The 12,765-nt window shown below is 37.0% G+C and overlaps 1 protein-coding gene across 1 annotated transcript; it reads left to right on the top strand.

Moving 5' to 3' along the window:
• The first annotated feature begins 1,644 nt into the window (after window positions 1-1,644).
• On the top strand, window positions 1,645-11,838 carry pld7 (phospholipase D family, member 7). The gene is made up of 11 exons (XM_056472391.1): window positions 1,645-1,850; window positions 2,712-3,617; window positions 4,670-4,854; window positions 4,950-5,133; window positions 5,300-5,414; window positions 7,577-7,704; window positions 7,877-8,080; window positions 10,506-10,645; window positions 10,734-10,899; window positions 10,983-11,082; window positions 11,303-11,838. The coding sequence occupies exons 1-11, from the start codon at window positions 1,848-1,850 to the stop codon at window positions 11,506-11,508; spliced, it is 2,337 nt and encodes a 778-aa protein (XP_056328366.1). The 5' UTR covers window positions 1,645-1,847; the 3' UTR covers window positions 11,509-11,838.
• Window positions 11,839-12,765: the final 927 nt, after the last annotated feature.

The raw sequence follows: 12,765 nt of genomic DNA, 5'->3' as shown, positions 1-12,765 counted from the left end.
GCAAGTCAATATGGTCAATATAACAAACTGTAGGAAGTTGCCATGGGTAATTTCCTAATTTATTTTAAAATATTTATAAATAAATAGCAACAATTACTTCAACAGTATTTACTAATATATTATATATTTTGAAAATGTTTATTATTTTAACAAACTAATACAATGAAACCATTAAAAAATCAGTTAGTAAAACAATCGAGTTTAATGCTGAATATGCTAGTCATGCTGAACCTGCCTTTGCCTTGATTTGCATGCTGATGTCTTCTGCTGTGTCACCTATTCAATAAGTGACAGCGTGTACCTTTTTTATTTTAATTTGATTCATTTCCAACATTTAATTGAAACATTATTTTTTTTGTAGCTCAACAATAAAACAAACAAACAAAAGGTTACATTAATATAGAAATGAGAATCTCTGTAAAAGGCACTCCCCAACCCTTCCCAATCATTTTCCCTCTGCCAGGCTCAATCAAAGGATACAAAGGGCCACCTCTGGCCCACGGGCCCTAGTTTGGACATCTATGTTATAGAGGTTACGATACAAACGGCACAAATATGATTTGAGAACAATGAATGCTAGTAATAATAATAATAATAATAATAATAATAATAATAATAATAATAATAATAATAATGATGATGATGATGATGATGATGATGATGATGATGATATAATTAATCTACCATATGGAAAATGGCAGCTAAATTTCAAGAGGATAAATACAGTACAATACTTATAACCATTTCAGGCTTGCAATGAATATTTAAATAAATGAAGCAAAATCTTTTTTCAATGTGCTCTTTTTGTCAAGAAGAGGAATATGAATCTCACCCATGTATTCTATTTTTTGTTCTTACAACAAACATTTATGGCTTCAAATTTGCACATCCATGTTTCTTTATTCTACAGTTTGTTTGATATTTCTGTTGTTTTTTTTCTAGATAATGTTTTGATCCTCCTTTGTATCATAGACACACACTTCATATATAACAGTATTTATATCTCAATTTATTTATAACTGAAAAAAATTATTTGCTTTGGATTACTATCATTTTTTTCATCACTTAAAAATTTCCAATAAAAACCTTTATAATTCTGTAGCAAATTCTTTAATAAATTTGTCTTTTTAAATAAAAAAATATAGCCTGTGATGAATTTGAAAATACATTTGAAAATAAAACTGTGCATTACCGCGCATGGCCTATAGGGGAGCCCTTAGACTACGTCACAGTACTGTTAACAACAGGACACGGCGGTTAGTTCAATTTTGCGCCATCAGTAACCGTCATGTCAGCTGTCATTTATTCCTGTCCGTCATTATCATTTATGTCTGCGTTTCATAACAAATTTCAATAAGTATACGTTAAATGGTTAAACAAATATCCAAATAAACATAAGCGTAACCGTTTGTTCAAGGACCGATAAACATATATTTTCATAACTTTCAATGTTTCGCAGAAGCGGTCGGTGCAGATTCACAGCCTGTGAGTCAGAGCGGTTTATAATGCATGAACTCATTGCGTGTTACTAGGCGAGGTTCTTCTTCCTCACTTTTTCCTCTCTCTCTCTCTCTCTCTCTCTCTCTCTCTCTCTCTCTCTCTCTCTCTCTCTCTCTCTCTCTCTCTCTCTCTCTCATTCTTCACTGTACCGCACTGTTGTAGTTTTGCAGCCACGTCGCAGAGAGAGGCAGCATCGCTTTTACAAACCTCCTTCTCTTCTCTGTAAACGCCTAACTGGACCGACAACACGTTCATCTCCTCGCGCTGCGTTTGTTTACAACTCTTTTTATTTTTAAGTGTTAACTTAATCGTAACAGATAAGTTAAGAGCAGTTTACGGCTGTGGTCATGGTGAGTAGCTTGTGTGCTAACCGGGGTTTCAAACTTGCTTCCTTAGTGTTTAAAACGGTTACTGCTTATTTCTTTGGCATTTTAGTAAACTCTCTCCTGATCTTTTAGCAGTAATTACGGTATTTACTGTTTAATTGCTAACAAGCTTTAGAGCCCGAGAAACATCTATCTATCTATCTATCTATCTATCTATCTATCTATCTATCTATCTATCTATCTATCTATCTATCTATCTATCTATCTATCTATCTATCTATCTATCTATCTTTCTACAGCCAATAAATAAACTTTCATGCATATCATAAGTTGTTTGCGGGCTAACAACAAATTACAAATACGTTTATAGACGTACTATATTATCATGTGTATCATTAGCCTGTCTATCTTAGTCTACCTTGCAGTTTAAAACACTGTTTTATAACTGATAATATACATGTGTTCCAAAGTATAAAGACTACATATAAAAAAAAAATTAATTACATATTCATTACATGTTTATACACCATTATATTCCTAGTGCATTCAACTAAAGATTATAGAGACCATTGAGTGTGCATGATTATAAAGTATCTGTCTATCTATCTATCTATCTATCTATCTATCTATCTATCTATCTATCTATCTATCTATCTATCTATCTATCTATCTATCTATCTATCTATCTATCTGTCTGTCTGTCTGTCTAGCTGTTTACGTTTACTTCACAGTAAATACACTCTTTGCATTTTAGATGTAATAAAAACAAGCAGTGCATAATATAGGCAAATTACTAATTTATTACATGTGTCTTATATTATGTGAATTGTGCAGTGTATTATACAATGATATTATGTTTTTTTATGCATTCAATTAATATTATAGGAGCCAGAGGACAAACAAGGACCTGCAGCAGAACATATGACAGATGAGGAAGAGAATGAGAAAGCAACATTGGAGAGGAAGGAGGATGGAGAGGAATCCCGCAAAGCAGGGAGACCGCCAATGTCCCGCATCCCTACCTTTCAAAGCTCAGTGGGCCGCAAGCGAGTCACCATCCAGAATGCAGAGTCATCGCCGAAGACAGATGGGTCCAGCCAGCCAAGCCAAAAAGAGAGAGCTGGCTTCACAGAGGCTGGAAGAGTGAAAATGTCAGTATCCGCAGGGAGAGAAACAGCACTGCCCATTCCATCAGCTCGTTTAAATACAAACCCTGCTGATGATCTCTCTCAAACTGATATCTTGGATCACACCCCCACTCTTTTAGCTCATGAAAAAGATCAATGCCTTGATCAAAAGTCTGAGATTACAAAGGACTCTGATCAGGGTGATGTTTCACTTCAACGACCCCCACTCAGGATTACATGTGAGACGTCTGGTCATGTCATAGAGCCCGTTTCTGAATTTGAAACTCAAAATGGAGAGGCTGTCTCAGAAGATGAGCACATATCAGCCCATGAGGCTGTTGTAGAGGATTTGAGTTCCTGTTCCTCTGCTGAGCAAGAGGCCTCTGGTCAAGATGATGAAGATACTTTGAGAGAAGACATTAAAAAAGAAACTGTGTCTCAGCCATGTCGGACAGAAGGAAATCTAGTCACAGAGAATAATAGGAAACAGTGCTTTATTCCAAAGAAGGAGGATGCATCCATAATTAGTGGTCAAGACGAGACTGCCAAGATAGAGAAGCCTGCAGACAGTAAAAAATGTTTTAAAGAAACAGAACAGCAAATTAAACCAACCAAATCTACTCTCATAAAACACACAGAAGCCCAAACATTTACACCCTCAAAGGTGCGTTGAAACATATTTTATAACATGCAATATAGTCAAATTAATGGTCCTGGCTGCATACTACTGTTGTTCATCCAAAGAGGATTTGAACAAACCTCTTGAGGAGAGTTTTTTTGCTTGGTGGATGATAAAATAAGAGAAATCTTTTAGATTTTATTTGAATTAAGATAATCAAAGCAAAACGTCATTCTCTTACTAAGTACTTTTCTTTGTTCTTTAGTACAACTATCTAAACATTCTAAAATAGGCCTACAATTACTTGAACAAAAATATTCTTGAAAAAATATACTTGAAAAAGATGTCAAGTCCTGTGTTCGAAAAGATATATCCAAGTTAAGTAAGTTTTTGCTTTGAACAAGCTAAAATATCTGCCATTTGGGTTAAAATAATGTTGGTTTACTTTTGGATTAATTATTTTTTCTGAGAGTTTTATTTTTTATATTATTTGTTCCTGAAAGTGATAAGATTTTTTTTCTTTTCAGACTTATTAATATATTATTTGACTTATTAATTATATCTTAATATAACACTTAGTGTCGTGTATGTCTTTAGATATATTTACTGGAAAACAAGACCAAAATACTGAGTAAAAAAGAAATACACTGCAAGTGCAAGCCAAATCTACAGAACAAGTTGTCTGTCTCTGAACTCATTCATCCTTTAGCTTTGCATACTTATGCAAACTTAAAGCAATTGAGACTAGTCGCCCTACGTATTTGTTTTGACATCGAAGTCTGATCAGAATTTCAACAGAAAATATATGTGAAATAAAATGGCCACAAAACTGCAATTTTGTCCCTTATAGAAATCTAAATATATGTTATTGGAGAAGTGTTTTCCCAGTGATGGGTTGCAGCAGGAAGGGCATCCGCTGTGTAAAAATATGCTGGATAAGTTGACAGTTCATCCCGCTGAGACGACACCTAGATTATTGAAGCGACTAAGCCAAAAAGAAAATGAATGAATGGAGGGGTGTTTGCATATCTTAATAGTATGTCTATAGATTTGTTTAATTTTATTTTCTGAAATTGATTTCTGAATTGTTTTAACAGACAAAAGGAAGGAGCTTTGCATGTTTCTGGCTCTTGCCATCTGTTCTCCTTCTTTTGGGTGGATTTGCGTTACATATCTGGCAGTATGGAGTGCCTAAATCCGTGTCACAACTGATGTCACAAGTGGAGCTCCATTGGTTGGAAAGTTTCTGGATGCCTCAAGAGACATGCAGATCTGACTGCAGGTGAAGAAATATGATTTTTTAAATATTTCTAAATATTTAAATTTACAAATTTGAGACATTATTGTTTAAATGTGTTTTTAAATGTTACTTATCAGGCTTACTCTTGTTGAGAGCGTCCCCGAGGGCCTCAACTTCCCCTCCGGCTCGCCACACCTGCCAAGCATTTCAGAGAGTTGGATTAATTTACTAAACAAAGCAAACAGCTCTGTCCACATTGCTGCTTTCTATTTCACACTTCGGGATTCAGACCTGGGGCTTACAGAGCCCTCGTCTTTGCTGGTATGTGGTTTTGTGGACATTTAACTATGCATAATTATGAATTTACACACTCATAAGTCTTGTGAACATTTACTACCTGCATATGATCTAATCGGATGTGGATAATAATTGGCAAATAAAGTTTCTGTTTATGTTGAAAGCATATTAATTTGTATCATTTCAACAGGGAAAAAGAGTTTTCAATCAACTGAAGCAGCTTGAACCAAAAGGAGTGAAGCTAAAGATTGCTGTAAATGCACCTCAGCCATACATTGCAGACACAGATGAACTGGTAGCAACAGGTATAGTTGCTTTCCTATTGCATGTTTGCATGCAATATGTAAAGGGAAACTTAAAGGTTACATAGAATGCATTGATACAATATGTTAAATTGTTCTTATTATCCTTTATTCCACAGTGGCTCAGTGGTTAGCACTGTTGCCTCACAGCATTTCTTTGTGGAGTTTGCATGTTTTCCCCATGTTCATGCGGATTTCCTCCAGATGCTCTGGTTTTCCCCACAAGTCCAAAGAAATGTGCTATAGGTAAATTGGATGAACAAAATTGGCCATAGTCTATATGAGTGTGTGTGAATGTTCATGAGTGTGGGTGTTTCCCAGTACTGGATTGCAGCTGGAAGGGCATTCGCTACATAAAACATGCCAGAATAGTTGGTGGTTCATTCCGCTGTGGCGACCCCTGATAAATAAGAGACTAAGCCAAAGGAAAATGAATGAATGTTCTTTGGTGTCCATTTCCAACTCTAGGAATTGTCCCTAATATGATATGGCTGGTTTTGACCAACCCCTTTGGAAGTGTTTTGAATATTAATGAGCTCTGCTATAACACTCTGCAGCTCGTATCAGTGACAGATGATCACACACAAACATACTCTGTAAGATGTACTCTGAAATGCACACGTGCAAAATACTTTATCTGTCAAAACATATTTTAACAGAATAAGTAGATTCCTTGTTCAATGACAAACTCAAGTCATGATGCGGTTTATTTTAGCTTGAAGGAGTGAGTAAGCTATCTTTAAGCCACCTTAACCTGTAACTAGTTGCCTAGTTTGCTTCTGAGCTGTGTTGTCGATGAAATATTGGCAAAATTCTAATTATACTTGATGTATTTAGCGTTGTTTTTTATGGGTTTAACATTTTAATATTTAATTAATATCAACCTCTGCGTAAACAGATGAGTTTTAGAAGTGTATTGTCATCTTTTAATGTGTATTGTATTGTAGTGTAGTGTATTGTCAGCTGAGGAATATGACATGATGTATAAACGTGCATTAAGCACTTATATTCAGTATTCTACAGTGTTTGTTGCCTCAGAAGAAACGTGCAGCAAATTTCATAATATACACATTAAACTAAGAAAATATACATTTAAACAGACTTTAAGGAACTTGTTTTCAAAATAAAAGTCCAACATGCTTCTTAGTAAGTATAATACAAGCTTAGATAAATTTAAAACAAAGGGAACATTTTTTGATTATTGGAAATAATTGTTGTAATCTCACTAGAAAACTTTGTGGCCAATCAAACACCTATTCTTCCTTAAGATATGTTCCTATTGGCTTGTTTTTTTTAAAGGTATAATTCAGTCTTGGATTTACATGAGAATGTGGAATCAATGGTGTTTGAGGCTCACGATATGTAATTTCATGTACTGGTAAAACTCATATTAATCAGTTATGCCTAGATATATCCAGATTTTCATTCTATGGCACCTTTAACGATTCTAAATTGAGTTCCAGAGGTCTTCTACAATAGATTTACTTCCATCCAAGGTCAAAACACTTCACATATTAAACATTGCTGCTCCATCTTCTTTCTCACAGTGTCTGAAACTCATCTATCAAAACCCTTTTTAAGGGCCTAGTCTTTTGTGTTTGGTCTGCTTGCATTTAATGCTGCAAATAAGCACATGACCATCTGAATTTCAGCTTCAAAGGCTTCCTCAGTGCTTGTGTACACAGTAACACTGGTGTTGGATTATCAGATCAGTTCAAGCCTCATCCTTTGGACGTGCATGCAAAGTGGATTTGCTTTGGCAGTGCACAAAACAGCGTCGTCTTGGCGTGTTTTTAGCTATTTAGACCTCAGCTCAGCTCAGTCAGAGTAATAGGTGTTCAAAGAAAGCCAATAAAGACTATAGGCTAGCTTTATGCAAATCCATCACAAATATACAGAGGTTTGTACATGGAAGTATTGATGGTTCATTTTAGGTTATTTAGGATCTTTCTTTTTGGAATACAATGACATACACTTTGTTGTACGCTTTGATCTTTGAAACTTTGTAAACCTTTTTACAATCCACTGTATTGTAGCTTTCATGTAGGTAAATAAAGGTAAAAGCATAATAGGTGCTCTTTTAAAATGGTAAATGCTTCAGTGGCTTGGAATGGATGACATGCAGCCATTTTCTTTCAGCTTACTTGCTCTGTGCTTTCTCTCAGGGGCTGAGGTCAGGGGAGTTGACCTACAGAGCATCACTGGAGGCATTTTGCACACTAAACTATGGGTTGTGGATAAGAAACACGTATATTTAGGAAGTGCAAACATGGACTGGCGTTCTCTTACCCAGGTACATCTGATTCTGTAAACCCTGTCCATCATTGTTCTATGACCATGTACATAAGATTAGTTTTGTATTCATTATCTAGAGCAATTAATTAGGCTATTATATTAAAAATTAAAACCCATTAATGAATCCTTTTTAAATGTATATGCTAAACTGTAATCGATATTTCTAATAGGTGAAAGAGGTTGGAGTGGCTTTGGAGGACTGCAGCTGTCTAGCGCAGGATGCTTCACGAATTTTTGACGTTTACTGGGACATTGGAGCTCAGAAGAATGGATCTCTACCTCCTTTCTGGCCGGGCCGTTTCTCCGCTCTCTCCAGTTCTAAGTACCCATTAGCTGTTAAATTCAACGGTGTCCCTGCACGTGTCTATTTGTCTGTGAGTTGTGTTTCTCTCACAAGTTGACTCCATTTGTTTGGTGTGTGTTTTGTTATCCCTATTCATAATATGCATTCATAATTTTAGTGCATGTTTTGCAATCATTTTAATTACCCTATTCACTCCTCCACTCATTCATTGGCTCTTATACTGTTTCATTTTCATCTGCTCCATCTGTGTTGTTCATTTTATCATAGTGACATTTTTTTTGCTTGAGAAAACTGGCGCTTTGTCAATAATACATTGCATGGAAAGTTTATACGGCCTACTGTATATACACACACACTGGCCACATTATTAGGTATATCTTGCAAGTACTGGTTTGAAGCACCGAAAACAGCCTCGGAATAGATTCAACATGGTGCTGCTGGAAACATTTCTGAAGAACTGGGTCCATACTGACATGATAACATAAAACAATTGCTGTAGAACTGTCAGTAGCACATCCATGATGTAAATCTCCATTTTCAACACAGCTCAAAGGAGATTAATTGGTTTGAGATCTAAATATTGTGGAGGCCATGTGAGTATAGTGAAGTCATTATCATGTTCAAGAATTATGATCAACATGCTTTGAGCTTTGTGACATGCCGTGTTATTCTGCTGGAAGCCATCACAAGATGTGTACGCTGTGGTCATAAAGAGATGGACATGGTCAGCAAAAACACTAAAGTAGGTTGTGTGGTTTAAACAATGTTCAATTGGGGCCCAGAGTGGGCTTACCATAACAGCACTCTGAACCATTGATACAAAGCAGGATTTACGCTAAATTATGACCCTATCATCTAAATGTTTCAGCATGAAAAGAGACAACTTTTTATAATCTTCTGTTGTCCAATGTTGGTGGACCACTGTGAGCTGTAAGCCTAGTTTCCTGTTCTTAACCTACAGAAATAGCATATGGTGTGGTTTTCTGCTGTTGTAGCTCATCTGCTTCAAACTTCCACTTTTCAGTTCTAACGATTTATATGATACCTCAGTTATAACAAGTGGTTTATGAGTTAATGTGGCATTTCTATCAGCTTGATCCAGTCTGGACATTCACCTCGGACTGCTGGCATCAAGACATTTGCCCACAAAACTGCTGCTCCTTATATATTTTTTTTCTGACTATTTATTATAAACCCTTAATATGGTTGTAGGTGAAAATTCCTGTAAATCAATGTTTTTGACATGTGATTGATTCAAACTTTGCTCAACTGGTGTACCTAGTAAAGTGGACAGTGAATGTACATGGCCTCTATATGTTTTCATTAATTTCTATTCATGACAGATACATTTTGTGTGTATAGATGTATACACTCACTGGCCACTTTATTATGTACACATGGTTAACTGCTTGTTAACACAAATTTATCATCAGCCAATCACATGGCAGCAACTCAATGCATAAAGGCATGTGGACATGGTCATAATTATCTGCTGCAGTTCAAACCAAGCATCAGAATGGGGAAGAAAGGTGGTTTAAGAGACTTTGAATGTGGCATGGGGGTTGGTGCCAGACAGGCTTGTCTAAGTATTTCAGAAACTGCTGATCTACTGTTTTTTTCACGCACAACCATCTCTAGGGTTTACAGAGAATGGTTTAAAAAAAGAGAAAATATCGAGTGAGCGCAGTTCTGGTTGCGCAAATGCCTTGTTGATGCCAGAGGTCAGAGGAGAATGGCCAGACTGGTTCAAGCTGATAGAACGTCAACAGTAACTGAATAAACAGTATGCAGAAGAGCATCTTAGCTAAGAACAGGAAACTGAGGCTACAATTCGCACAGGCTCACCAAAATGGGTCAATAGAAGATTGGGAAAATGTTGCCTGGTCTGATGAGTCTCGATTCCTGCTGCGACATTCGGATGGTAGTGTCAGAATTTGGCGTCAACAACATGAAAGCATGGATCCATCGTGTCTTGTATCAATGGTTCAGGCTGGTGGTGGTGGTGTAATGGTGTGGAGATATTTTCTTGGCACACTTTGGTCCCATTAGTGCCACAGCCTACCTGAGTATTGTTGCTGACCATGTTCATCCCTTTATGACTACTTCCAGTAGCATAACGCACCATGGTATAAAGCGCGAAGAATCTCAGACTGGTTTCTTGAACATGACAATGAGTTCACTGAACTCAAATGGCCTCCACAGTCACCAGACTCAATCCAATAGAGCACCTTTTGGGATGTGGAGAAATGGGAGATTTACATTATAGATGTGCAGCTGACAATTCTGCAGCATATGCGTGATGCTATCATGTCAATATGGAGCAAAATCTCTGAGGAATATTTCCAGTACCTTGTTGAATCTGTGGCAAGATGGATTAGGGCAGTTCTAAAGGCAAAAGGTGGTCCAACCCGGTACTAGTAAAGTGTACCTAATAGTAAAATGGCCGGTGAATGTATTTTTAATATCACATGAATATGTTTGACTTGTTGTTTTAGAGTTCGCCTCCTCCTTTATCATCATATGGGCGTTCTGATGACCTGTCCACCATCCTGTCAGTAATTTCTGATGCTGAACGGCTCATTTATGTGTCAGTGATGGACTACCTTCCCATGTCCCAGTTCACAGACCCCATTCGGTAACCCCCCATTTGATTATTGTGAGGTTTTTCATTTTTGCTTCTGGTTTTTACTGTGTCCACATATAATGTATTTTATGTCTTGCAGGTTTTGGCCTGTCATTGACTCGGCCCTCCGTGAGGCTGCTTGTACCAGAGGTGTTGAGGTCAAGCTGTTGGTCAGTTGCTGGAATCAGTCTCCTGGTGCCATGTTTGTCTTCCTCCAGTCTTTATCTGTCCTCAATACGCCACCTCTGAACTGCAACATTCATATTGTATGTTTTGCGTGCTCTGAGCATTTTGCTTTTTAAATTCAGGCATCACTGGTGATTTCACTCTTGAACATTTAATTTCACAGAAAGTCTTTGAAGTGCCCTCAACACGAGAGCAGCAGAGGATTCCGTTTGCTCGCGTCAACCACGCCAAGTACATGGTGACTGATCGAGTTGTTTACATCGGTATGTTAGCAGTTTCCCTGTGCACTCATTTCACAGCATGATCTCACTTGCATGCTTTTCCATATTGCAGCAACCTGATGGCAGGTTTGGCACTGCCAGATAAAAACCTGCCAACAGTAACAGTCCATGTCTGAATTCACAATTGCAGCATTGTGAATGTGGGTTTTAAAATGAACCAAGTGTCAGAATCATAATCCTGTTATTGTATTGTGTTATCCAGGAACGTCCAACTGGTCTGAGAATTACTTCACCCAGACGGCAGGGGTTGGGCTGGTTGTGAATCAGACAGGTTCTGCAGTCGGGCAGGGCCAGCAGACTGTTCAGACGCAGCTGCGGGAGATTTTCCAGCGGGACTGGCATTCAGAATATGCCCAAAGCCTCAGTGATGTTCACGCAGAGCATTGTAGCGGAAAAAAGCTTACATAATGCACCGTGCTCTTTTATTTGTTATGTTGCTATGCACTATGATAAAAAAACAACATCAACAACATCAGAAACCAAAAACTCTTCCCTGCGGCATTTCTGCCTACTGATAACTTATTAATGCTGTGTGTATTTGCAAGAAGGATGCTGCGCATTTTTAATGTTTGTTATAAATATGGCATACATTTTGTTTAGTTTCCTCTTTGATTGTATATTTGAATTATGTGACATTTGCCAGGATAAGGACAAGATCCTTGAGCAAGCACTGATCTGATGTTGAAACATGCATGTATATGAAATATTGTTATAATAGGTGCCTTGGCTGGAAAGTTTGTTTTCAAAATAAAACTACTTTTCAGTAGTTTTCAGTTTTGTGCTTTGTAATTAATGTCATTATTTTTTAATGACTTTTTTTATGTTCAACGTCAGAAGGGTTAATGCATCTAATTATTTATTAATAATTTTATGCAGGGTGACATGGTAGCTCAGTGATTAGCACCGTTGCCTCACAGCAAAAAGGTCGCAGATTCGAGTCCCGGCTGGGTCAATTGGTTTTTTTGTGAGAAGTTTGCATGTTTGAGTGGGTTTCCTCCAGGTGCTCTGGTTTCCCCCACAGTCCAAAGACATGCACTATAGGTGAATTCATTAGAGTAAATTGGCAATAGTGTATGTGTGTGAATGAGTGTGTATGGATGTTTCCTAGTACTGGGTTGCAGCTGGAAGGGCATCCGTTGTGTAAAACATGCTGGATAAGTTGGCGGTTTATTCCCTTCATGAATAAAGGGACTAAGCTGAAGGAAAATTAATGGATGAACGATTTAATACATGGGTTATTAATAGTTAACACTAAATAGTAGTATAAAAACAATTATATAATCAAAAGTATTAAATCATTTAAAAAGTTTATTTAAAACCATAACAATAAGTTTTAAACTACAATACTATCTGAGTGCTACTAAAATAACACCACCAAATACCATAAAATAAACACGGTACAAAAACTATTTGTGTCACATTTCATGTTAACAAGGATGCTTATTCAGTTTTACCACTTAAAAGTGTCATTTTACTAATTTTTCAAATAATGTTTATGAAAAATTATTATTAAAAATCGACGAGAGAACTTCGGCTGATGTTTTGCCATAAATCCACATAAGTCCACCACCGTGACTAAGCTTTTACAGTAAAAATGCTCATATCTATGGTGTCTAAATATGCTGTCTAGTTAGGCTGCTCACTCAATTTTGAAACACAGCCCGC

Source organism: Danio aesculapii, chromosome 14, assembly GCF_903798145.1.
Source record: "Danio aesculapii chromosome 14, fDanAes4.1, whole genome shotgun sequence".
Lineage (NCBI taxonomy): Eukaryota > Metazoa > Chordata > Actinopteri > Cypriniformes > Danionidae > Danio > Danio aesculapii.
This window is presented reverse-complemented; position numbering and strand designations above follow the sequence as displayed.